Below are 22,497 nucleotides of genomic sequence, written 5' to 3'. Positions count from 1 at the left end.
GGCAGGGAAGAGATTGCACAGAGGCAAAAGGGGCTCGTTGCAGGGGGTGCAGTGGCAGGGAGGGAGTGGCACAAGGGAGAAGTGGGCAGGAGGGGGTTGTTGCAAGGGGCTGGCAGGCGGGGGGGTTTTGTCTGTGCCCCAGGTTGTTGCAGGGGGGGTGAAGGTGGCAGGGAGGGGTTTGCACAAGGGAGTGGGCAGGAGGGAGATGGCAGGTGGCGGAGGGGGAGCCCGAGGTTGATGCAGGGGTGAAGGTGACGGGGGGGGGTTGGCGGGTGGAGGTTGCCCAGAGGCAAAACTGGCAGGACAGGGTGGGCTGTTGGGGCCGGGGGTGCACAGGGGTGAAGGTAACTGGGTGTTGGAGGGGGTGGTGCTGGCTGGGGAAGGGGTGCCCAAGTTGCCCCCCAGGCCAGGGACTGGACCTGCCCACCCCCGGCGCTCAGCGGGCCCGTGGGGCTCCCTGCGGCCCAGCTAAGTACCTGGCAGGCGGAGTAGACGGCCAGCTCCTTGGCCCGAAGAGCAGAGCGCAGATGTGCCACCTTCCCCGTGCCGCGGGCCGAGCCGGGCTCCCCGCCACCCCCGGGGCTCTCAGCGGCAGCAGCGCGGGCCGGTCCGCAGCCAGCCAGCCAGCCCCCCCCCCCCCTGCAACCCCTGCACTCTGAGTCTCCCCTCACCCTAACCCCGCATCCCCCTCCTGCCCCCACGTGGGGAAACTGCCCTGGATGCGTAAGGCAGCGGGCATCGCTGCTGGCTGACCTGCTGCTCCTCCACCCTGTGAGGCCGGGGAGCCAGGAGCCCCCTCAGGGCTCCCTGCCTCCAGGTCACTTTCCCCAGAGGGCAGGAGAGCAACAGCTGCTGTTGCCTCATAGCACAGCCCAGGTGGGAAGTAACCTGGATGCAGGGAGCCCCAGTGTTGGGGGTGGGGGAGCATGTGTCTGCCTGAGTGAGTGTAGGAGTGCACTGTCTCTTTAAGAAACCAGTCTGAGTTAGGAACCTGAAGGCCCCTTCGGACACAAGCAGCTGCCAGCAGCTCCAGACCCAGGGAGGCTGCAGCACCCACAGATCCCCCTGTGCCGTCACCCCAGCTCATTGGAGACCAGTACCCAGGTGGGGGGTGACACCCTGACTTCAAACACACAGCAGACAGGAGGGGCTCCCAGCCCAGAGTGGCCAGGGGCTCCAGTGAGGAAGAGGGCAAAGGCAGGAGCAGTTGAGCAGGGAAGGGGCGGAGTGGGGTACCCCTGCTTCCAGATGAATCACCTGGCTCAGCTCCTCATCCAACAGCCCCCTGCAACTGGGGTCTCTCCCCGCTCTCCAGACACTGCTGCTCACCTGTTGCCCCCAACCTCAGCCCAGCCGGCTCTCAGCAGGACAGGTGGGAACCAGGGAAACCCAGCACAGGGTGTCCTTTTTGGTGGGCCGCCTGCCCATACCGTCCCCCCCAAAGGGCGCCTTGAACCCTGCCCCAGATCCTGCCCCTTGGAGCTCCACCTCCCCTGGGTTTGGGCAGTGTGATGTGATTAAAATATGACCATGTAGATCACTGTTGCAACTGGTTATATATTTGCCACAAACCTTGTACAATGTGTGGCATGTGAGATGTCTACGGAAAGGTTATCATTTGCTGAATACGATGATGCTATTTGTATGCATGTTTCATTTCTCTATCTGAAGATATAAATGTTAGCTGTGCACCTGTATTTCAAATGTTGGTCCCTGTGGTACTTAGCCAGCACATTATGAAGGGACTATTCAAGTGGAATGACCCATCTAGGTATACTTAGCTCACAAGGGACCATGGAAGACACCCCACTGCACCTAATGGACTTTCCTGTGAAGGTTCAAACTAGAGTGTGGGTAATAGCTTCTGCTGTGATTAAGCAAAGTTATGCACGGACGTGTGACTCCATACTCCACTTTTAGCTGTCACATTCCACAAAAGAACTATGGGATTCCCTCCACATGGCAGAAGCTATAAAAGGCCAGGGAATTTTGTGAATCACCTCCATCTGGCCTCTTTCCTGCTCCGGCCTCTTTCCTGCTCCAACCTCTGGACTATGCACTTCTACGAAGGGGAGCATTCTAACCGGGGAATGGAGGACCTTCCAAAGATTTGGAAGCAACCAGAGACCTGACTTAAACCAGACCTGAACCACGAACTTTGCAATTATTGTATGTATTTGATTCCTTTAACCAATTTTAACTCTCACCTTTCTTTCTTTCGTTCGTTCGTTCGTTCGTTCGTTCGTTCGTTCGTTCCAGGGCCATCCCTAGGGGGATATGGGGCCAGGGACAACCTTCCTCTCACCTCCATCCCAGGCCCTGTCCCTACCCTGCCTCTTCCCACCTCTGCTCTACCCCTCCCAAACCTTCCCCGAAACCCCCTCCACAGAGTGACATGGCTGGGAGCCAGGGGAGCAGAGTGGGCTGGGACTGGTTCGTTCCATTTCCCACCGCCGCCAGCATTACCTCAAAGGGGAACCAAGGTAACTCTATATGTATAGTGGTGTAGGTATCAAGAGCTAAGACAAGCCCCTTTTACGCAGAAGAGCAGACCGCCCTCTGCCATATCTGTCGCTGGTGGACTGGTACACAGATGGATCTCCCTCCCGCTTCTCTATGTTGTAGAGGAAAAATCTAGTAGGCCTAAACTAATAGGCCTAAAACTTTGGTCAAGCTAACTGTGTATATAAAGCATAAGAAGAGAGTGAGGAAAATTCCATTGAGGGGCAATTGCAACAGCACAGCTTAAGAAATGTAACCATAACCGCTAGAAGTTAGAAAAGACTGTTAACCGCAAAGGAAACACCTGTCAATAACAGGTAACACTTGTTTTGCTATATTCCAAGTAAGGCAAAGCTACTGTTAAAGCTTGCACTATATGCCCAATAAGGAAAAATGCTGTTAAAGGAAGTGTGCTTAACAAATTGTGGTTTTCAGCTATATAAACTCCTGTATTTTCTCTTTACACCAGAGCAGCTCTGGCTGACTCTCCCCGTATGCGCATGCTTGAATAAAGCTGGCCTCAGGCTTGTTCTGAACCAAACACAACGCGAGGTTAATTTTCCACCACAATGTGTAGTGTGAGAAATAAAGACTGATTATAAGTAAAGTTAGAAAACAACAGGTAAGTGTAGTGAGGGAATCAGTACAATAAGGGGAAGGGGATAAGCATGAAATAAACAGTAGCTACAGAAACTAACACAAACCAGTGAAACAGCAGCTTAGAACAGGAGCATGAAGCTCAGGCCCAAAATACAAAATCACCCTGGCAATAACCATATAAAACCCCGATGAAAGAACCCTAATTATCTCACTACCAGCACATCTGCGGCAGCGGTGAAGTCCAGGACCTGCCCTCGTTGGGTAGCTGGTACCCGAAGAGGAGGAGCACTGGAGAGTCCCTCGACAGCGACCGGGATGGAAGAAGTGGATCGGGAACCCTCCGGTGATGTCGTCCCCAGGAACAGGAGCAGGAAAGGTGGTATCCTTCAATGACACACTGATGCTGCGAAGGCCTGAACCGCGCACGGACAGTCACTAGGATGGACTGCACCACTTGCCTGTGGTCACGGTTCTTTTATGCAGTCTCTGGCGGGAAAACATGGTACGGTCCCAGCAAAGGCAGGAAATAATCTGAGGTTAAATTGTTCTTGAGATCGCCCAGTGGCAGGAAAAAACAGTTTGAACAAGTTACAACTAGGTCAGGCTGACAGGGCACAAAGGGGGTCACAAGATGGAGTTTACAAAACGGTGGTTCAGACTCCATTTTGAATTGCTGCTATGTCCTTACAAATAACATATTGAGATTAACATACACATATTTTAATAAACTATAACAGTATAACACATCACACCCAACACCCGTGAGTGCGGAAGTGGGCCCGACCTCTGCTGCCAGCACCAGGCCCCCCGCTAATCCCCCAGCCTGCCCTTCTTTCTTTCTTTCTTTCTTTCTTTCTTTCTTTCTTTCTTTCTTTCTTTTTATAAATAAACCTTTAGATTTTATATACCAAAGGATTGGCAATGGTGTGATTTTGGGGTAAGATCTGAGTGTGTGGTGGGTCCTTTGGGATCAGAAGAACCTCTTATTTGAGGAGACTGGTTTTAAAGAACCACTCATCTTTCAATCCAGTGCTTTGGGGGGTGATACAAAGACTGGAATGTCGCAGAAAGCTGCTTTCATCACTTCTTGTTAGCAAGTGGGGCAAGACAGAAGTTTACTGTTGTGGTGGTTTGGTATATCTTTTGGGAGAAAAAACACCAGCATTTTGGGGTGTATTTACCCTGTTTCTCAGCAGTGTGACCTGAATGTGGTATTCTCAGTTGTGACCCACAAAGGCACGGTTACAGGTGGGCAGCTTTTCTCAGAATTAAGGGTGCATGATGCATACAAGTTTCTGCTACCAGAGCTGAGTCTCACTTGCAGCCTCCCTGCAGGAGAATCCCGGGCATGGCCCACCGGCTGATCAGCCCCTCTGAGACTTGAAAAACTTCTCTCCGTGTTGGGCTGCTTAAGGCTTTGCTTTGAGCTGCCTCTCCAGTCACAGGCCCCTGCACTGGTGAAAAACATGGCATTGTCTCCACTGGCTGAGCCAGACTTATAGGAGACAGAATCATAGAATATCAGGGTTGGAAGGGACCCCTGAAGGTCATCTAGTCCAACCCCCTGCTCGAAGCAGGACCAATTCCCAGTTAAATCATCCCAGCCAGGGCTTTGTCAAGCCTGACCTTAAAAACCTCTAAGGAAGGAGATTCTACCACCTCCCTAGGTAACGCATTCCAGTGTTTCACCACCCTCTTAGTGAAAAAGTTTTTCCTAATATCCAATCTAAACCTCCCCCACTGCAACTTGAGACCATTACTCCTCGTTCTGTCATCTGCTACCATTGAGAACAGTCTAGAGCCATCCTCTTTGGAACGCCCTTTCAGGTAGTTGAAAGCAGCTATCAAATCCCCCCTCATTCTTCTCTTCTGCAGGCTAAACAATCCCAGCTCCCACAGCCTCTCCTCATAAGTCATGTGTTCTAGACCCCTAATCATTTTTGTTGCCCTTCGCTGGACTCTCTCCAATATTTCCACATCCTTCTTATAGTGTGGGGCCCAAAACTGGACACAGTACTCCAGATGAGGCCTCACCAATGTCAAATAGAGGGGAACGATCACGTCTCTCGATCTGCTGGCTATGCCCCTACTTATACATCCCAAAATGCCATTGGCCTTCTTGGCAACAAGGGCACACTGCTGACTCATATCCAGCTTCTCGTCTACTGTCACCCCTAGGTCCTTTTCCGCAGAACTGCTGCCTAGCCATTCGGTCCCTAGTCTGTAGCTGTGCATTGGGTTCTTCCGTCCTAAGTGCAGGACCCTGCACTTATCCTTATTGAACCTCATCAGATTTCTTTTGGCCCAATCCTCCAATTTGTCTAGGTCCTTCTGTATCCTATCCCTCCCCTCCAGCGTATCTACCACTCCTCCCAGTTTAGTATCATCCGCAAATTTGCTGAGAGTGCAATCCACACCATCCTCCAGATCATTTATGAAGATATTGAACAAAACCGGCCCCAGGACCAACCCTTGGGGCACTCCACTTGACACCGGCTGCCAACTAGACATGGAGCCATTGATCACTACCCGTTGAGCCCGACAATCTAGCCAGCTTTCTACCCACCTTATAGTGCATTCATCCAGCCCATACTTCCTTAACTTGCTTACAAGAATACTGTGGGAGACCGTGTCAAAAACTTTGCTAAAGTCAAGAAACAATACATCCACTAAAAGAAAAGGAGTACTTGTGGCACCTTAGAGACTAACCAATTTATTAGAGCATATCACTTGTGAAAAGTGATATTCATCAATATCGCTGTTCACAGCAGACTTATCACCCCATTGCCACCCTGACTTCTGTGCTGCTGCTCCACCTGGGTTTTGAGAGCCTGAGCATTTATCCCCAACTCCTAGCTAAGCCTGTCCCTTTTTCATGAGCCCTAGCCAACTGGGGCCAACAGCCAGTGCTTTTTTAAAAAAACCCAAACAACCCACACTGATCACTCCACTCTTGACACATTCCTGTGCCTCCCTTTGGAGGCCTGCCCCACAGTTTGAGAATTGCTAGTGTAGACAGTCACCATTGGGATTGGTAGCCAAGATGGTAACGCCTGCTCCTTTCTGTCTCCGGGATCCTCAGAGAAAATGTCCGAGCAGAAGAGCGGAACAGATCCGATTAACACTAACCTTGCAAAACAAATTTTGGTGATTTCAGCTATTAACATTCCCTCCATCCTTCAGCCCCTACCCATAGCGATTTCAATGTGACTGAGCTAGAATTGGGTAGGTAGCATGGGCGAGGGTATAATCTCTGAATTATTGATCCCTGAATTAACAGATTTCAGAGTAACAGCCGTGTTAGTCTGTATTCGCAAAAAGAAAAGGAGGACTTGTGGCACCTTAGAGACTAACCAATTTATTAGAGCATAAGCTTTCGTGAGCTACAGCTCACTTCCTCAGATGCATATCGTGGAAACTGCAGCAGGCTTTATATATACACAGAGAATATGAAACAATACCTCCTCCCACCCCACTGTCCTGCTGGTAATAGCTTATCTAAAGTGATCATCAGGTGGGCCATTTCCAGCACAAATCCAGGTTTTCTCACCCTCCACCCCCCCCCACAAATTCACTCTCCTGCTGGTGATAGCCCATCCAAAGTGACAACTCTTTACACAATAAGAAAAGGAGGACTTGTGGCACCTTAGAGACTAACCAATTTATTAGAGCATAAGCTTTCCTGAGGAAGTGAGCTGTAGCTCACGAAAGCTTATGCTCTAATAAATTGGTTAGTCTCTAAGGTGCCACAAGTCCTCCTTTTCTTTTTGCGAATACAGACTAACACGGCTGCTACTCTGAAACCTGTCTTTACACAATGTGCATGACAATCAAGTTGGGCCATTTCCTGCACAAATCCAGGTTTTCTCACATCCCCCCCACCCCCATACACAGAATACATGCTTGTTACATGCCGGAAAAAGCCCACAGACTAGCTCCTCAGAGACAATGGTACCCGCACACCAGCTAGGTGCTAAGTGGCCATTAATTGTTTAGCCGGCCATTCACCTGTGGCCATTCACCAGCTGTGGAGCTGTGAACCAGAGAGTTACAATTTTACAATTCACCAGAAGGAGGGCTGGACGCTCACTTAGGCCACAGACTGATTATCACCTGCCACCCAGCTGGAGGGTGAACTTCAAAGTGGAGAATGGTATAAAAGCACAAGGAAGAATTGTCTCCATTTTCACCTCTCCTCTCCCATCTTTACAGAAGGCAACAATATGCCTTGAAAGGCCACAGGGGCCTTGAACTGGGGAGGACGGTCCAAGGCAGGAAAAGAATCCAATCTGGGTACTTAGAACGGTAAACTGCCTACAACAGCGGGTGGGGTGCGAAAACCTGCTTGCTTCGCATTTTACTTAGATTGGTAAAATTTACGATTTAAACTGCATGTTTTAATTTTATAGTTTTAACCAGTTCTGACCTTTTATATATTTCTCCCTTGTAATCCCTGAAAACCTCCTTGTTCCAGTTAATAAACTGATGTTAGTGTTTTGTCTGGACCTGTGTGTTTTCACTGAAGTGTTTGGGGGATTTGACTTGAGAAAACAAGACTGTGGTCTAGTCAGGTGGGGGATGACCCACTAATTATTGAGTTTGTCCAGCACAGTGAACAGACTGAGCAGTCCAAGATGCAGATTCCCGGGGTGCAAGGCTGGGAGTAGAAAACTGGCTGATGTTGCTGTGTCGTTTAGTAACTTCATGAGTGTCTGGCTAGTTGCACTCAGTACAGTGCAGCCAGGAGTGAGTTTGAATGCTGGTGGCTGTGTGTGAGCAGAGCATGGAGGGGTTTGTTGTTCACACAGGGATGCAGCAGGGCGGATTTGATTTAAATCACAAGTCAGGAAGACTCGATTTAATCATGGTATTCTACATAAAAGTGCATTCTTGTTGGTTGTTATAACCTTAATACATATTCTTCACAACTCATAGATCGATGTAGGTTTCATTTTTAGAAGGTACACACTATACATTTTAAAACAGTGATTTATTTTGAAAACTTTTCAGATGAGTTTTACAGCTATATCAGACAATGAATGATTGTTTGGTTATTTCATTTACCAAAGGTAATTGAAGCAGATATTTATGAAGTCATTGGGAGGTGAACTATCTCCAATTCAACAGGTTAATCACTAATACTTGGATGATTTTCTTGCCATACTGTATTAGGAGGAGAACACCACCAGACAGACGTTTAAATTGTTTTATTTAACTAAAACAACAACATTAAGTATTCTGGATTTTTTTCTTCAACAGCAAACATATAATATTTTAACAGAAAAACATATGTCCATCGCTTCTCACATTTATCTCCAGACTTCTTCTCCTTGTCCAGATATATTCCGCCTCCAACAGTCTTCTATTCATTCAACTTTTTGAAACTTTGCACTTTTGGAGAGAGGTAAGGGATTGACTCTGTGTACACAAATTTGCAGAGGGACAATAGAGGTGAGGTCTGTTATTTTTCACCTCTATATATTAATTTATTTGAAAACATGCTGTTAACAAGCATGTTACCTCTGGAGACACAAAGCCACAGTTTGAGAACTGGAAAACTAAACATCTCTGATGGGATCTTCTAGACCAGTGGTCTCCAAACTGGGGTGATGATCCCAGGGGGTGCGTGGCAGCAGGAGCGCCACCGGAGGGCACTCCACTGTTTTTTTTCTTTGGCGGCAGCTCTGCACGTCCACGGCTGGTGTTCCCCTCCGGCAGCCCGCCTGTGGTAAGTCTTCCGTTCTTTTTCCGTCGGCGGCGCGTCTGCAGTAGGTCTTCTGGTCTTCTTCCATCGGCGGTGCACCTGCGGCTGGTCTTCTTCTGTTGGTGGCGCATCTGCAGCAGGTCTTCTGCTCTTCACCCTGGGGGTGCGCGAGCCAAAAAGTTTGGAGACCACTGTTCTAGACTGAGCACTGAGCCCCACTGGGTAGAACTTTTGGAACTCATGTACAAAACTTTTCTTAAACATTACATGAATACAGTGTCTCATACTATAGAATTAGAATTTAAAATCCCTATACCATGATGAGATATCTTTGAGCTATAATGTATCTTAATTAAAACGATCTTTAGATAAAATGTTTTTTGTGGAAAAAGTTATCAAGAAAATCAGATTTTTTTTATTTAAATTGGATTTTTTAAATTAAAAAAAACAACACATTGATTTCTATCCACCCTGGGTTGGAGAATTAAGCAGTTCAAAAGTCCAGATTGTAACCTGGGTTATGTTTCACATCCGCTGACTTCTGGGACCCAACATAGCACCATTGGGCTTTCATCATCCTGCTCCTGAAAGGCAAGCCAGGCAGGGCAAACCAGAGAAGGGGAACCAGATGACATCATCAACTCCACTGACTTCAGCTAAATTTTGAACTCCCACAGAGATGTGAGATTTGAAATTCTGCTGCCAGCCTTCCCTTCATGCGTCTGTTTCTCTCCAGTGTGGTTTCTCCCATGGTTATTAAGATCTGAGCGCTTATTGAAGCTTTCCCCATGGTCCAAGCATTGAAGGGGTTTCTCTCCAGTATGGATTGTCTGATGTGTCACAAGCTGTGATCTCAGAATGAATCCTTTCCCACACTGAAGGCAGGGTGTCTCTTCCTTGGGATTTGTCTGCTGTGCTCTGGGATCCTCGTCTCCTCCCCCACCATTAATAGATTCATCCACTTTCTTCCCTGGGTGGATTCCCAGAAGCCTCTCTGACCTGTGCCCATTTCCCCAGGCTTCTCCCTACTCCCAGGAATGGGAAAAATTCCCTTCAGGTCCTCCCACAAAGGTCTCCTGTGGTTCCACTTTTCCAGGAACTTCCTCATGATGATTCCCCTCCTTGTTCTCACTCCCTCGCTCAGCACCTGCTGGGAGAGAGACAATCCAGACAGGAGTCATTGTGCTGGGGAGAAACAGGAATAGCACCGAGAGGAAACCCGACACAAAGACTGAGCAATGGATTCTGCCTCCACATCCCACCCAAATACTTACAAGGAAGGAGAGACGGGAAGGAAACTCCTGCAGGTAAGAGTCTGGGTGGAATAGCGTGAGCGATATCTGTTGACTAGAGCCTTGCTCTGGGTGAGATGAGGAAGAACTGAGTGCGCTTACTCATACCATATTTTGGGATTCTCAACTTTTTCCTTCATTCCCTAGATGGTTTCTGTGTCAGTCCTCACCTGTATGGGTGCATCTCGGAAGCCTTCTTTACTTGCTGGCCTGGAGATCGGGAACCCACAACTCATCCTCTCGTTTCAGCTCAGGTTTGGGAATGGGAAATTCTGTGCAGATGGTGGAATCAGACCAGATCGGGGTGCGTGGAGCATTGGTGGAGTATTTGTCAGAAAGGACATTCCATGAGTGGAACCTGTCCCTGTGCTCTGCTGGAGCAACGTGGAATCCAAGACGATGGGAACAGGGTCACTGAGCCCCCTTGCACCCCTGCCTCATCCCAGCCTGCCCCCTGCATCCCCAGCACCCGCCTTCTGCCCCCCACCCCTGCAGCCCAGTGTGACAGGGGGGCACCGCTCCCTGGGGGGGATCTCTCTTACCTTCCCTCCGAGTGGGGCCCCCCTGGGGCAGGGGCCAGGCCCGGAAGGGGGCCCTCGCCAGGCTGGGGGCTCTGCCCTGGGAGAGGCTCCCAGGGAGCAGCGGGAAGGGCCCGGCTGGAGAGTCCTCTCTCCCGGCTGCAGCCAGGGCTCCGGGCTCCCAGCACCAACCGCTGGGGCTCAGGGATCTTGCCAGGAGCCTGGGAGCCAGAGTCATCGCAGCGGCTGCGAGTCACTTCCTGCCGCTGAGACTGACCCCAGCGATCGCTCCCAGCCCCTCCTGGGTCCTAGCGATAAACCCATCACTCTGCAGCATCTCTGTGTCTGACTTCTGTTACAGCCACAGGCTCCCTTCTTGCCTGAGCCAAGTTTGGCATCTAAAGAACAGGGAGTCGCTGCCTATCATTATTTGGGGTATCGTTCATGGACCTTTAGAGTTCTGGGGCAGCTTCACACGACACTCACAGTCGAAGTCTAGTCGTTCTCTGGCACCCATGCAGCGAGTTCACAGTTCTCAGCCTCAGCTGCCAGGCTCTGAGGAGTAAACCCAGCAGTTTCCCAGCTCTGTTCCCACAATTTCTCCCCCTCCCAACAGTATCTTACATCTCTGCAGAGATCAGGCAGTGTCATGGAAATTAACCACACGTTGTGTTTGGATCAGACAATCTGAGGCTTGTTTATTATACTACAAGCATGCAGGGAGAGACAGCTGCACCGAGCAGCTCTGCAAAGATGAAAAAACAAAAGCTTACATAGATTTGTAACAATATTCAGATAAGCACACTTCCTCATTAATATTTCCTTATTAGGAACACAGCAAAAACAAGTTGTCTGGTTTTAACAAGTTGTTTTTTACGGTTAACGGCTTTCTTAAGATTAGCTGTTGCAATTATGTTTCTCGGTGCTCCCTCATTCCCCCCCGCCCCTCAGCTCTTTATCACGTACATAGTTAACTTGACCAAAGTTTGCGCCCACTTAATTTTGCTTTTACAGGCAGTAACTTCATTTCCATTTCAGTCTCTGCTTCTCACCTTCTGAATCTAGTTCTCACCATCAGTGTTCCTGCTGTGAGATACTGATCACGGTCATTGTTCAAACCACACACAAAAATCTCACAACAAAGGGTTAGATAAACATTAAAATAAAATAAAATCTAAAAAAGGACAATTCTGGCAAATGACCATTTGTTTCTTGAAATCTGCAATAAATCTGAACTACATCCTGTCAAACTAAACTAATATCAAAGTAGGTGACCTCACGGCCTTCACAAAGAGAGAAAAATCCACAGTCCAGGGTGGGCTATAAAATGATTTCACATTCATAAAGTGAAATCTCAGACAATCCTTTAAGACTTAAAATCAGGGGAAGAAATTTACCCATTTTCTTCTGAAGTGGCTAAACCGGCTTCATTTCTCACCCCATTATTCAGCTGTATGAGTTACAAAAGTTTAGCATCATCATAACAAAAGAAAGAGAAAGAAAAACAAAAAAACCTTCCCATCTATAAATGATCTGGACCAAACCTAGAAAAAGCCAGAAAGCAATTTTACCAATAGATGGAAACAGGGCTATAAAATCTGAAGGTCCAACTGTGCTTTGAAGCTCATTGAGATTTCCCTGCCCACTCCAGGTCTGTGACACTTCCTTCTCCAGCCCTCCAGAGTCTGACTAAGATCATAGACATCAAAGCTGTGACTCCTAAGCATGGAGAGCCAGGCACAGGGTGGTACGTGACACCTTGGGAGGCGGAGGGATAGAACGGAGGCAGGTTAAACTTTCCATGGCTGGGACAGATGCTGCTGTGTGGAGAGTGGAGCGTGACAGTGACAGGGGAAGGAGGTTTCAGAGTGGTAGCTGTATTAGTCTGTATCCACAAAAAGAACGAGGAGGACTTGTGGCACCTTAGAGAGCAACACATTTATATGGGCATAAGCTTTCGTGGGCTATGACCCACTTCATCAGATGCATAGAGTGGAGCAAACAGTAGGAAGATGTTCTCTGTATATATCTCGGGAGTCTGTCCTATCTGGGGGACTCTCTTTCCCCCCCGCCATGATACAGATCTGGAAGCCTACTTTCATCGTCTCCGACTCAAGGGATATTTTCAACACACCACTGATCAGAGTACTGGCCCACAGGAACCCTCCTACCAACACTACAAGGAAAAGAATGCCACGTGGGCTCCTCCTGAGGGTAGAAATGACAGACTAGACTTCTACACAGAGTGCTTCTGCAGACGTGCACAGGCTGAGATTGTGAACAAACAGCATCACTGGCCCCTGTTGTGGAAAAAACCACCACGCGTTGTTTTTTGGATCAGAACAGCCTGGGGCTCCTTTATTAGGATACAAGCATGCAGGGAGAGAAACAGCAGGCCACACGCAGGTGCCAAGCTGCTCTCTGGCTCTCCTCCAATAACACACAAACTTATATAGGTTCGTAATTGCTTTCAAGCAAATATAATTCCCCATCAATATTATTCCAACACTCAAGCCTCATTAATAATGCCTTGTAAGGAATATAGCAAAACAACTCCATATTAGTACAGCAAAAACTTGTTTATCAGCGGTAATAAAATCTGCGGTTAATTGGTGCAATATTGCGGCTGGGGGTTTTTACAGAGCTGGCTGGTGCAATAACGTGCAGTTGGGGACTTTTCGGACGCTGCTTGGTCCCCCTCAGCCCCCCTTCCAGCCCCTAGTCACGTACCCACAGTGGCTTAACTGATTATCTGTGTCAACAGACACAGGCCTACTGCACTTTATTATGCTGGCCTAAGTCACACAGGACACAGGACTGTAGGTTTTTTGCATTACAGCATTTCCATATAATAAGCTTTCCTCTCTATAGATCAAGTTTAGGCCTGAGAAATTGCCCGCACACCCCATAACCTCAGCCACACAGAACACAACGCCATCCACGGCCTCAGAAACAACCCTGACATTCTAATCAAAGGGGCTGACAAAGAAGGTGCTGTAGTCATCATGAACAGTCGGATTATGAACAGGAGGCTGCCAGGAAACCTTCCAACACCACATTCTACAGGCCACTGTCCTCCGATCCCACTGACGGGATCAACTGCTCAAAAAACTCCCTGCTATAGCATGGGAACAAATCTACACAGACAAACCTCTAGAGCCCTGACCTAGGGTATTCGATCTGCTACCCAAGATCCATAAACCTGGAAATCCTGGACGCCCCATCGTCTCAGGCATCGGCACTCTTACAGCAGGATTATCTGGCGATGTGGACTCTCTCCTCACACCCAACTCTACCAGCATTTTCGAGACACCACTGACTTCCTGAGGAAACTACAACGTATTGGTGATCTTCCTGAAAACACCATCCTGGCCACCACGGATGTAGAAGCTCTTTACACCAGTATTCCACACGAGGATGGGCTACAAGCTGTCAGGAACATTATCCCTGATGAGGCCATGGCACATCTGGTGGCTGAGCTTTGTGACTTTGTCCTCACCCACAACCATTTCAGATTTGGGGACAATTTATACCTTCAAGTCAGTGAGACTGCTATGGGTACCCGCATGGCCCCACAGCATGCCAACATCTTTATGGCTGACTTAGAACAACGCTTCCTCAGCTCTTGTCCCCTAGCGCCCCCTCCTCTATTTGCGCTACATTGATGGCATCTTCATCATACGGACCCATGGGAAGCAGGCCCTTGAAGAATTCTGCCAGGATTTCAAAGATTTCCACCCCAGCATCGACCTCAGCCTGGACCACACAAGAGATCCTGGACACTACAGTGCAAATAAGTGATGGTCACATAAATACCACCCTATACTGAAAACCTACTGACTTCTATACTTACCTACATGCCTCCAGCTTCCATCCGGGACACATCACATGATCCATTGTCTACAGCCATGCCCCAAGATACAACTGCATTTGCTCCAATCCCTCAGGCAGAGACAAACACCTACAAGATCTTTATCAAGCATTCTTAAAACTACAATACTCACCTGGGGAAGTGAGGAAACAGACTGACAAAGGAAGATGGATACCCAGAAGTCACCTACTACAGGACAGGCCCAACAAGGGAAATAACAGAACACCACTGGCCATCATGTACAGCCCCCAGCTAAAACCTCTCCAGTGCATCATCAACGATCTACAATCTATCCTGGAAAACGATTCCTCATTCTCACAGACCATGGGAGGCAGGCCAGTCCTCGCTTACAGACAGCTCCCAATCTGAAGCAAATACTCACCAACACCACACCACAGAAACACTAACCCAGGAACCAATCCCTGCAACAAATCCCATTGCCAAATCTGTCCCCATATCTACTCTAGCGACACCATCATAGGACCTAACCATATCAGCCATGTCATCAGGGGCACATTCACGTGCACATCGATCAATGTGATCTATGCCATCATGGGCCAGCAATGCCCCTCTGCCACGTACATTGGCCAAACCGGACAGTCTCTATGTAAAAGAATAAATGGACACAAATATGACATCAGGAACGGTAACATACAAAAGCCAGTAGGAGAACATTTCACTCTCCCTGGACATTCAGTAACAGATTTAAAAGTAGCCATCCTTCAACCAAAAAACTTCAAACACAGACTTCAGAGAGAAACTCCAGAGCGACAATTCATTTGCAAACTTAACACCATCAATTTGGGCCTGAATAGGGACTGGGAGTGGCTGGCTCACTACAAAAGCAATTTTCCCTCTCTTGGTATTGACCCCTCCTCATCAGTCATTGGGAGTGGTCCACATCCACCCTGATTGAATTGGCCTTGTTGGCATTGGTTCTCCACTCGTAAGGTAACTCCCTTCTCCTCATGGGCCAGTATATTTCTGCCTGTATCTGTAATTTTCACTCCATGCATCTGAAGTGGGTTTTTTTACCCACGAACGCTTATGCCCAAATAAATCTGTTAGTCTTTAAGATGCCACCAGACTCCTCCTTTTGTTATGAAGGGCTGATTTCCAATGGAAACCATTCCTGCAGTCCAGGCATTTATAGGGTCTCTCTTCTGTGTGCATTCTTCAATGATTATTAAGGTTTCTGCTGTTATTGAAGCTTTTCCCACATGCCAAGCATTTATAAAGTCTTTGTCCTGTGTGGCTTGCCTGATGTGTAACAAGGCCTGATCTGAGTCAATTACATGCAAGCTGCTTAACCCTTTCTTGTCATGTGTCACAGAAGTTTAGATCCTGTGTGGATTCTCCCATGTTGAATGAGGAATGATCTCCATGTGAAACTTTTCCCACAGTCCAAGCACTTATAGAGTCACTCTCCTGTGTGGATTCTCTGATGTTTCACCAGGGTTGATCTCCGAGTGAAACTTTTCCCACAGTCCAAGCACCTGTGGGGTCTCTCTCCTGTGTGGATTGCCTGATGTTTAACAAGGTCTGACTTTCGTATGAAACTTTTCCCACAGTCCAAGCACTTGTGGGGTCTCTCTCTTGTGTGGATTACCTGATGTTGAACAAGCTGTGACCTCTTTATGAAACCTTTCCCACAGACCAAGCACTTGTTGGGTCCCTCTCCTGTGTGGATTGCCTGATGATAAACAAGCTCTGACCTTCGTATGAAACTTTTCCCACAGTCCAAGCACTTGTGGGGTCTCTCTCCTGTGTGGATTGCCTGATGTTGAACAAGGTGTGACCTTCTTAGGAAACTTTTCCCACAATCCAAGCACTTGTGGGGTCTCTCTCCTGTGTGGAATGCCTGATGACAAACGAGGTCTGGCCTTCGTATGAAGCTTTTCCCACAGTCCAAGCACTTGTGGGGTCTCTCTCCTCTGTGGAGCGCCTGATGTTCAACAAGGTTTGACCTTCTTATGAAACTTTTCCCACAGTCCAAGCACTTGTGGGGTCTCTCTCCTGTGTGGATTGCCTGATGTTTAACAAGATGTGACCTCTGCATGAAACTTTTCCCACAGTCCAAGCACTTGTGGGGTCTTTCTCCTGTGTGGCTTGCCTGATGATTAACAAGCGCCGACCTCCATGTGAAACTTTTCCCACATTGTAAGCACTTATGGGATCTCTCTTCTGTGTGGATTGCCTGATGTTGAACAAGGTCTGACCTTTGCATGAAACTTTTCCCACAGTCCAAGCACTTGTGGGGTTCCTCTCCTGTGTGGCTTTTCTTATGTGACTTTTGTGCCGACTTGGAACTGAAACGTTTCCCGCACTCAAGGAACTGAATGGGCTTCTCTCGAGTGTGGCTTCTCCCATGGTTATTAAGATCTGTGCGCTTATTGAAGCTTTTCCCACGGTCCAAGCATTGAAGGGGTTTCTCTCCAATATGGATTGTCTGATGTGTCACAAGCCGTGATCTCACAATGAATCCTTTCCCACACTGAAGGCAGTGCCAGGGTGTCTCTTCCTTGGGATTTGTCTGCTGCACTCTGGGATATTTGTTTTGTCCCCCACCGTTAATAGATTCATCCACTTTGTTTCTGGGGTGGTTTCCTGGAAGCCTCTCTGACCTGTGCCAATTTCCGCAGGATTCTCCCTCAGAGCACTGGGAAAAATTCCCTTCAGGTCCTCCCACAAAGGTCCCCTGTGGTTGCACTTTTCCAGGAACTTCCTGATGATGATTCCCCTCCTGGTTCTCACTCCCTCGCTCAGCGCCTGCTGGGAGAGAGACAATCCAGACAGGAGTCACTGTGCTGGGGAGAAAGAGGAATAGCACCGAGGGAAAACCCAAAAGAAAGACTGAGCAATTGGATTCTGCCTCCACATCCCACCCAAACACTGACAGGGAAGGAAAGCTGGGAAGCAAACTCCTGCAACTAAGAGGCTGGGTGGAATGCCGTGAGCGATAACTGCTGACTACAGCCCTGTCCTGGCTGAGATGAGGAACAACTGAGGGCATTACTCACACCTTATTTTGGGATTCTCAACTTTTCTCTTCATTCCCTTGATGGTTTCGGTGTCAGTCCTCACCTGTGCGGGTGCATCTACGAAGCCTTCCTTCCTCGAAGGCCTGGAGATCGGGCACCCACGGCTCTTCCCCTTGCTCCAGCCAGGCGATCAGCTCGGGTTTGGGAATGGGAAATCCTGTGCAGAGGGTGAAATCAGACCAGATCAGGGTGCATGGGGCATTCGTGGAGTATTTGTCACTAAGGACATTCCCTGTGCTCTGCTGGAGGAACGTGGAATCCAAGGGGATGGGGAAATTATCACTGAGCCCTGTTCCACAGAGGAAATTGTCTGTGGAGGTGAGTTGAATTATTACTACACCCTCACTAGGCGAACGCAGGATCTGTGCGCTCTGGGGGCCTTGCTGACTCACACACAGGTCTGCACTTAAGACCCTGCCTCTTTCTAAACCTGCAGAACCCAGAGCCCTCCCTATGCCTGGAGCTATTCCCAAGGAGGGAGGTGAACAGGGATTGTATGTGCAGCCAAGAAACACAGACAGGACAATGCTAGATTTATGCTCCTTTGAAAGCTGGAGGGGTGGGGATGGTTTAGCTTGTCCACTGGGTTTTGACACCCTTCTCCCACTGAAGAGGGCACGGAGATGCAAGTCTTTCTTACATGGCAGCTGTGCATTATGGAACCCATTTGCCTCTGATCTAACTGACCAGGGAAGAACCTGACCACATTCAGATACGCAGGTCCCACGGCTTCTAATAACCGAGTGGATGGGAATCCCTTACCCAGTGAGGTCACCATCTCGTAGTTCTCCTGCATGACGTCCCTGTAAAGGGCTCTCTGAGCGGGGTCCAGCAGAGCCCCCTGCCCCTTGGTGAAATAAATAGCTACATCCTCAAAGGTCACTGGCATCTGAAACAGCAAGAGTCCCTCACTCAGCACGGGCTGCCCCAGATACAATCCCACTAGTCATGGGAAAGGAAAAAAAACGTGAAGCTGTGGGAGGGCCAGAGTAGCAGAATCCCACCCCCACCCTGCTCAGAGCAGCCAGGAGGCTTCAGGGGGTGGGGAGAAGGTGAGAACTCCTTGTCCTCCCCAGCACACGGAGCAGGGCAGGGTTTTCTCATTTCCCACACACCTGCCAGCCAGAGGCTGATACGGGAAGCAGAGCTCTGAGCTGGGGACAGGGACAGGAATCCCGACAGCTTCCCTTCGTATTTCACAGCAGCCTATGGCGAGTGGGTTCAGGCTCCAGCACTGGGAGTCTGGAAAATGTTCCCAGCCCCGCCGAGGGGGGTTATATCCTGTTTCAGAAATGGGGGAATGTCCCCTTTCCCCTCCCCTGACACCAGTGGGCCCACTCAGAAAATCAGCAGGTTTCTCACACCCTTTCTCCTACCTGCCTCTCCCTCCTCCAGCTCAGCAGCTCCCTGAAAATCCCCTACCTGAGTTGGCTCCATCACAGCCATTTCCCTTCCCTGTGCCCTGGAAGATGGGATGATCTGGAGCGACACGTGGACGTGATTCCTCAGCCTGTCGGGTCGAGAGGGGTGGTTACAGAAGGGGCTTCTGTCCATGTTGCCCCCAGATTCCTGTGGAAGAAACAGACTCTTCACTCTTGTGTTTGTTAGCAGCAAGTCAGAGGCAGTGTATTTCAAGCAATTGCAGGGGGAGCCTAGGGACAGGGGGGTTCCCTTCCTTCGGCAGGTCTCCAAAGTACAACAGTGTAAGGCATGTATTTATAGGTTCCCGTCACCAGGGCCGGCTCTAGTCACCAGCCAAGGAAGCAGGTGCCTGGGGCGGCCAGTCTGAAGGGGTGGCTTTCCGGCCGTTCTGCGGGGGGGGCACTCGGGCCACTTTTTGTTCCTTCTTTTGGCGGCACGGCTGTGGCAGGTTTCTTTTTTTTTGCTTCGCCACTTGGGGTTGCAAAAAGCTCGAGCTGGCCCTGCCCATCACATATGTCAACAGATACAGCTGTTCCGTGTTTATACATTTTCCTTTCCATTATCTCAGTCAGCACTCCATTCTTATCTTAAAGCAAGCTTAGAAAACAGCTTCCCATGTGGTTTTCCCATCCGCCTCGCACAATCCCCGTGTCTACAAATCTCGCAATGTTAGGATTAAGATTAGCCTGTCTTCTGCTCTGTCTGTTAATAACAGTAAGATGGCTGCTGCAAATCCCCTTTTCACACTTCCACATTCCCCCCGTGATCTTCAGACCCTCCCAGTAACAGCAACTCTGAACCAAATGCTAGAAATAGAGAAGAACCAAAGGGGCCACTTTCGGGAATTGCCCCCCATTGCAGTGTAAACCCCTCTCCCTTAGCAATAGCCGGAGCCCTCTGGTGGCATCACCTGAAGAATGAGCTGCCCTGGACTCCCCCAGCAGCCCCCAGGGACAGGCAGGAAGAGGCTGATCCCATTGGCCCATCCGCACTTCCCCCATGCCAGAACCAGCAGTGACTCTGGTCCGACTCCGGTGTGGCTGAGATCTGAATCCTGCAGGGAAATCAGACCAGGGCCCCGGGCAGCCCCCAACACTCATGAGACACTGACCCCACCAGCGCGGGTGTGTCTGACAATAACAGACTGGGAGCCGGGGACGGGGGCTGGGTTGGGTTTTTGCCTTGTAGCCTCTGGGCCCTGAGAGGTTAGTCCCCTGATCACTCCCAAAGCTGGTTTGACCAGTTCCCAGCCTACCCCCGGCATCCCCTGCACCCGCCTCCGGCCCCTCTTTATCCTCCTCCCCCTGCAGCCCAGATGTGACGGGGGGGGGCCGCTGCAAGGGGGGGATGGGAGGGTCTCTCTTACCTTCCCCCCGAGCGGGGCCCCCCGGGGCAGGGGCCGGGCCGGGAAGGGGCCCTGGCCGGGCTGGGGGCTCTGCCCTGGGAGAGGCTCCCGGGGAGCAGCGGGCAGGACCCGGCTGGAGGTTCCCCTCTCCCGGCTGCAGCCCGGGCTCCGGGCTCCCAGCACCAGCCGCCGGGGCTCGGGGATCTCGCCGGGAGCCAGAGTCAGTTCCTGGGCCGGGCCTGAGCCCCGCGATGCTCCCCCTAGAGCCGCCCCCCAGCCGCTCCTGGGTCCTAGCGATCAACCCACCGCCTTGCGCTTCGCCTCTCTGTGCTTGGCTGTTAACTCACAGACTTTAAGGTTAGAAGGGACCATCATGAGCATCGAGCCCAGGGATTCTCACAACCAAATTTATGGTGGCCTCAGAGTGTGGCCAGCAGCTCTGGCTGGTGCCCGCTCTCACACTTTCTCCTATAATCAGAACTAACTTTAGGAGAAACCAATCAATATGCACAGAGGTAAGAGGGGGGAACACTCCTCCTAGTGTGGGGAACTTTTCTGGCTTCTACCAAGCCCCAGAGGAACTGGCAAGCAAAAGGATCTGAGTCCTTTACCCAGAGGCCTGCATGACCTCAAGGACCCCTCCCCCCGGCCCGCTTCCACTCTGGACCAGTAACCCCAATGCTGGGCCCAGGGCTCCTGAGGCGCTCCACCCCCAATCTTGTGATCACTCAGGACAGCTGTCCCCATTGTGGGGTGTTCTCTCCACTCTGGATGCTTCCTTCATCATCACACAGAGTTAAGAACAAATACAATTTATTAAACAGGAAGTAATACAAAAATAAGGAGAAAAGTGGGAAAGATTAAAGGAAAACATGTCACCCCACTCTGTGGGAGGGAACCCCAGACAACCCTCTCTGGAATGCCAGGGCAGTTCACAGTCTGTCCCTCCCACATCCCAGGCCCTGGCTGTGCTGCAGGCATGCCCAGGGTTGGACACTAACTCTGGTGTTGGCCACACGCCCTCAGGCTCTAGGTGGTAGGATCCTTCTTCCTAGCGTCAGCCTCTTCCTGTCAGGGTTATGATCCCCCACACAGTCTGGCCTGCAAGGCTTCTTGGCTGAGGGTCTCTCCTTGCCCAGGGCCCTTTGCCCAGGGTCCCCTTCGCTCACTGCTCCTGGCTGCTCCAGTTTCCCTCTGCCTCCAGCCCAGCCCAGCCCAGCCCTCCTCTCTCCTTAGCCCCTCCTGCTCTGCTCTAGCCCAGCCAGCTCCAGCTGACACAAAGGAGAGGACCCAGCTGCTGACTCCCTCATTGTCCTGCCTGCCCTGTCAATCAGGCTGACCCACAGCATTGCCCCCCCACACCCCTTGTCAGTCTCAGGATCTTCATTTCTCATTGGTCCTTCCCCTTTCTTTTGATATTAGGAGACGGCCAACCAATGGCCAGCCCATTAAGTTTCAGTCAGGGGCCAACAATCCCCTTACACCTATAAACATGAAAACCAAAATTTATTTATTGCTAGCTAGTAAATCTGCTGCTGTGAAAAATGGTATTTCTATATTTGCTAAAATTTTTCCACAACCTCTCAGCTAGCGACTCGGGTTGCCAACTTGGTAATATTTAAAAAATGGACACCCAAGCAGGAGTGCTGCAACCTCCCCTGCCCCGCCTCTTCCCCCCCCACCCGAGGTCCCATCCCCACCCCACCTCTTCCCACCAAGGCCCTGTTCCGACTCCACCTCTTCCTCCAAGGATCTACCCACCCTCCATTTCTCCCCCCCCCCCCCCGCCGCCCAGGTCAGGAGGAACTTGTCTGTGGAGCCGGGGCTGGGAGCTGCAGCTGCCCAGTGCAGGTAGGAGGCAGCCTCGGCTGAGTCGGCTCTGATGGGAGTGATGACCCAGTGCCTCCCCACCCGCAGTAACTCGACTTTGGGTGTCCGGTCAATAGATGTGATCAGAGACTGTCAGGTCCCCTTTTCCACTGGACTTCATGGTTGAAAACCGGGCACGTGGCCACCCTAACAGCACCCAATGTGCAAGAAGTGCTGGGAACGTGTCAGGGACACCTGTAACCAGGGGGCAGGTGGGTTAGACTCAGTTCTGACCAGCAGAGAAAAATTCATTGCTCTAGCTGAAATTACTGTAAAGTGGGCTTCAGAGTAGCAGCTGTGTAAGTCTGTATTTGCAAAAAAAAATAAAAGGGG

At 50.1% G+C, this 22,497-nt stretch overlaps 1 protein-coding gene and 1 long non-coding RNA gene across 2 annotated transcripts in view; both read right to left on the bottom strand.

Annotated features, from left to right (window-relative positions):
* LOC140898079 (uncharacterized) overlaps positions 1 to 20,530 on the bottom strand; it is a 49,149-nt gene extending 28,619 nt beyond the window's left edge. Inside the window, 5 exon segments of the mRNA XM_078848545.1 lie at positions 15,850 to 17,259; positions 17,572 to 17,685; positions 18,291 to 18,417; positions 18,951 to 19,097; positions 20,317 to 20,530. Coding sequence (XP_078704671.1) covers positions 15,850 to 17,259; positions 17,572 to 17,685; positions 18,291 to 18,417; positions 18,951 to 19,082 — 1,783 coding nt within the window. The 5' untranslated portion in view covers positions 19,083 to 19,097; positions 20,317 to 20,530.
* Positions 8,295 to 10,894, bottom strand: LOC144929320 (uncharacterized). Its single transcript, XR_013634575.1, has 2 exons — positions 10,641 to 10,894; positions 8,295 to 9,956 (listed from the first exon to the last, which is right to left on the bottom strand). It is a non-coding gene; the product is annotated as an uncharacterized LOC144929320 (long non-coding RNA).
* Positions 20,531 to 22,497: the final 1,967 nt, after the last annotated feature.

This window comes from Lepidochelys kempii, chromosome 14, assembly GCF_965140285.1.
Source record: "Lepidochelys kempii isolate rLepKem1 chromosome 14, rLepKem1.hap1, whole genome shotgun sequence".
In the NCBI taxonomy this organism is placed as follows: Eukaryota; Metazoa; Chordata; order Testudines; family Cheloniidae; genus Lepidochelys; species Lepidochelys kempii.
Note: the sequence above shows the minus strand (reverse complement) of the source record. Positions and strands in the feature narration are given on the sequence as shown.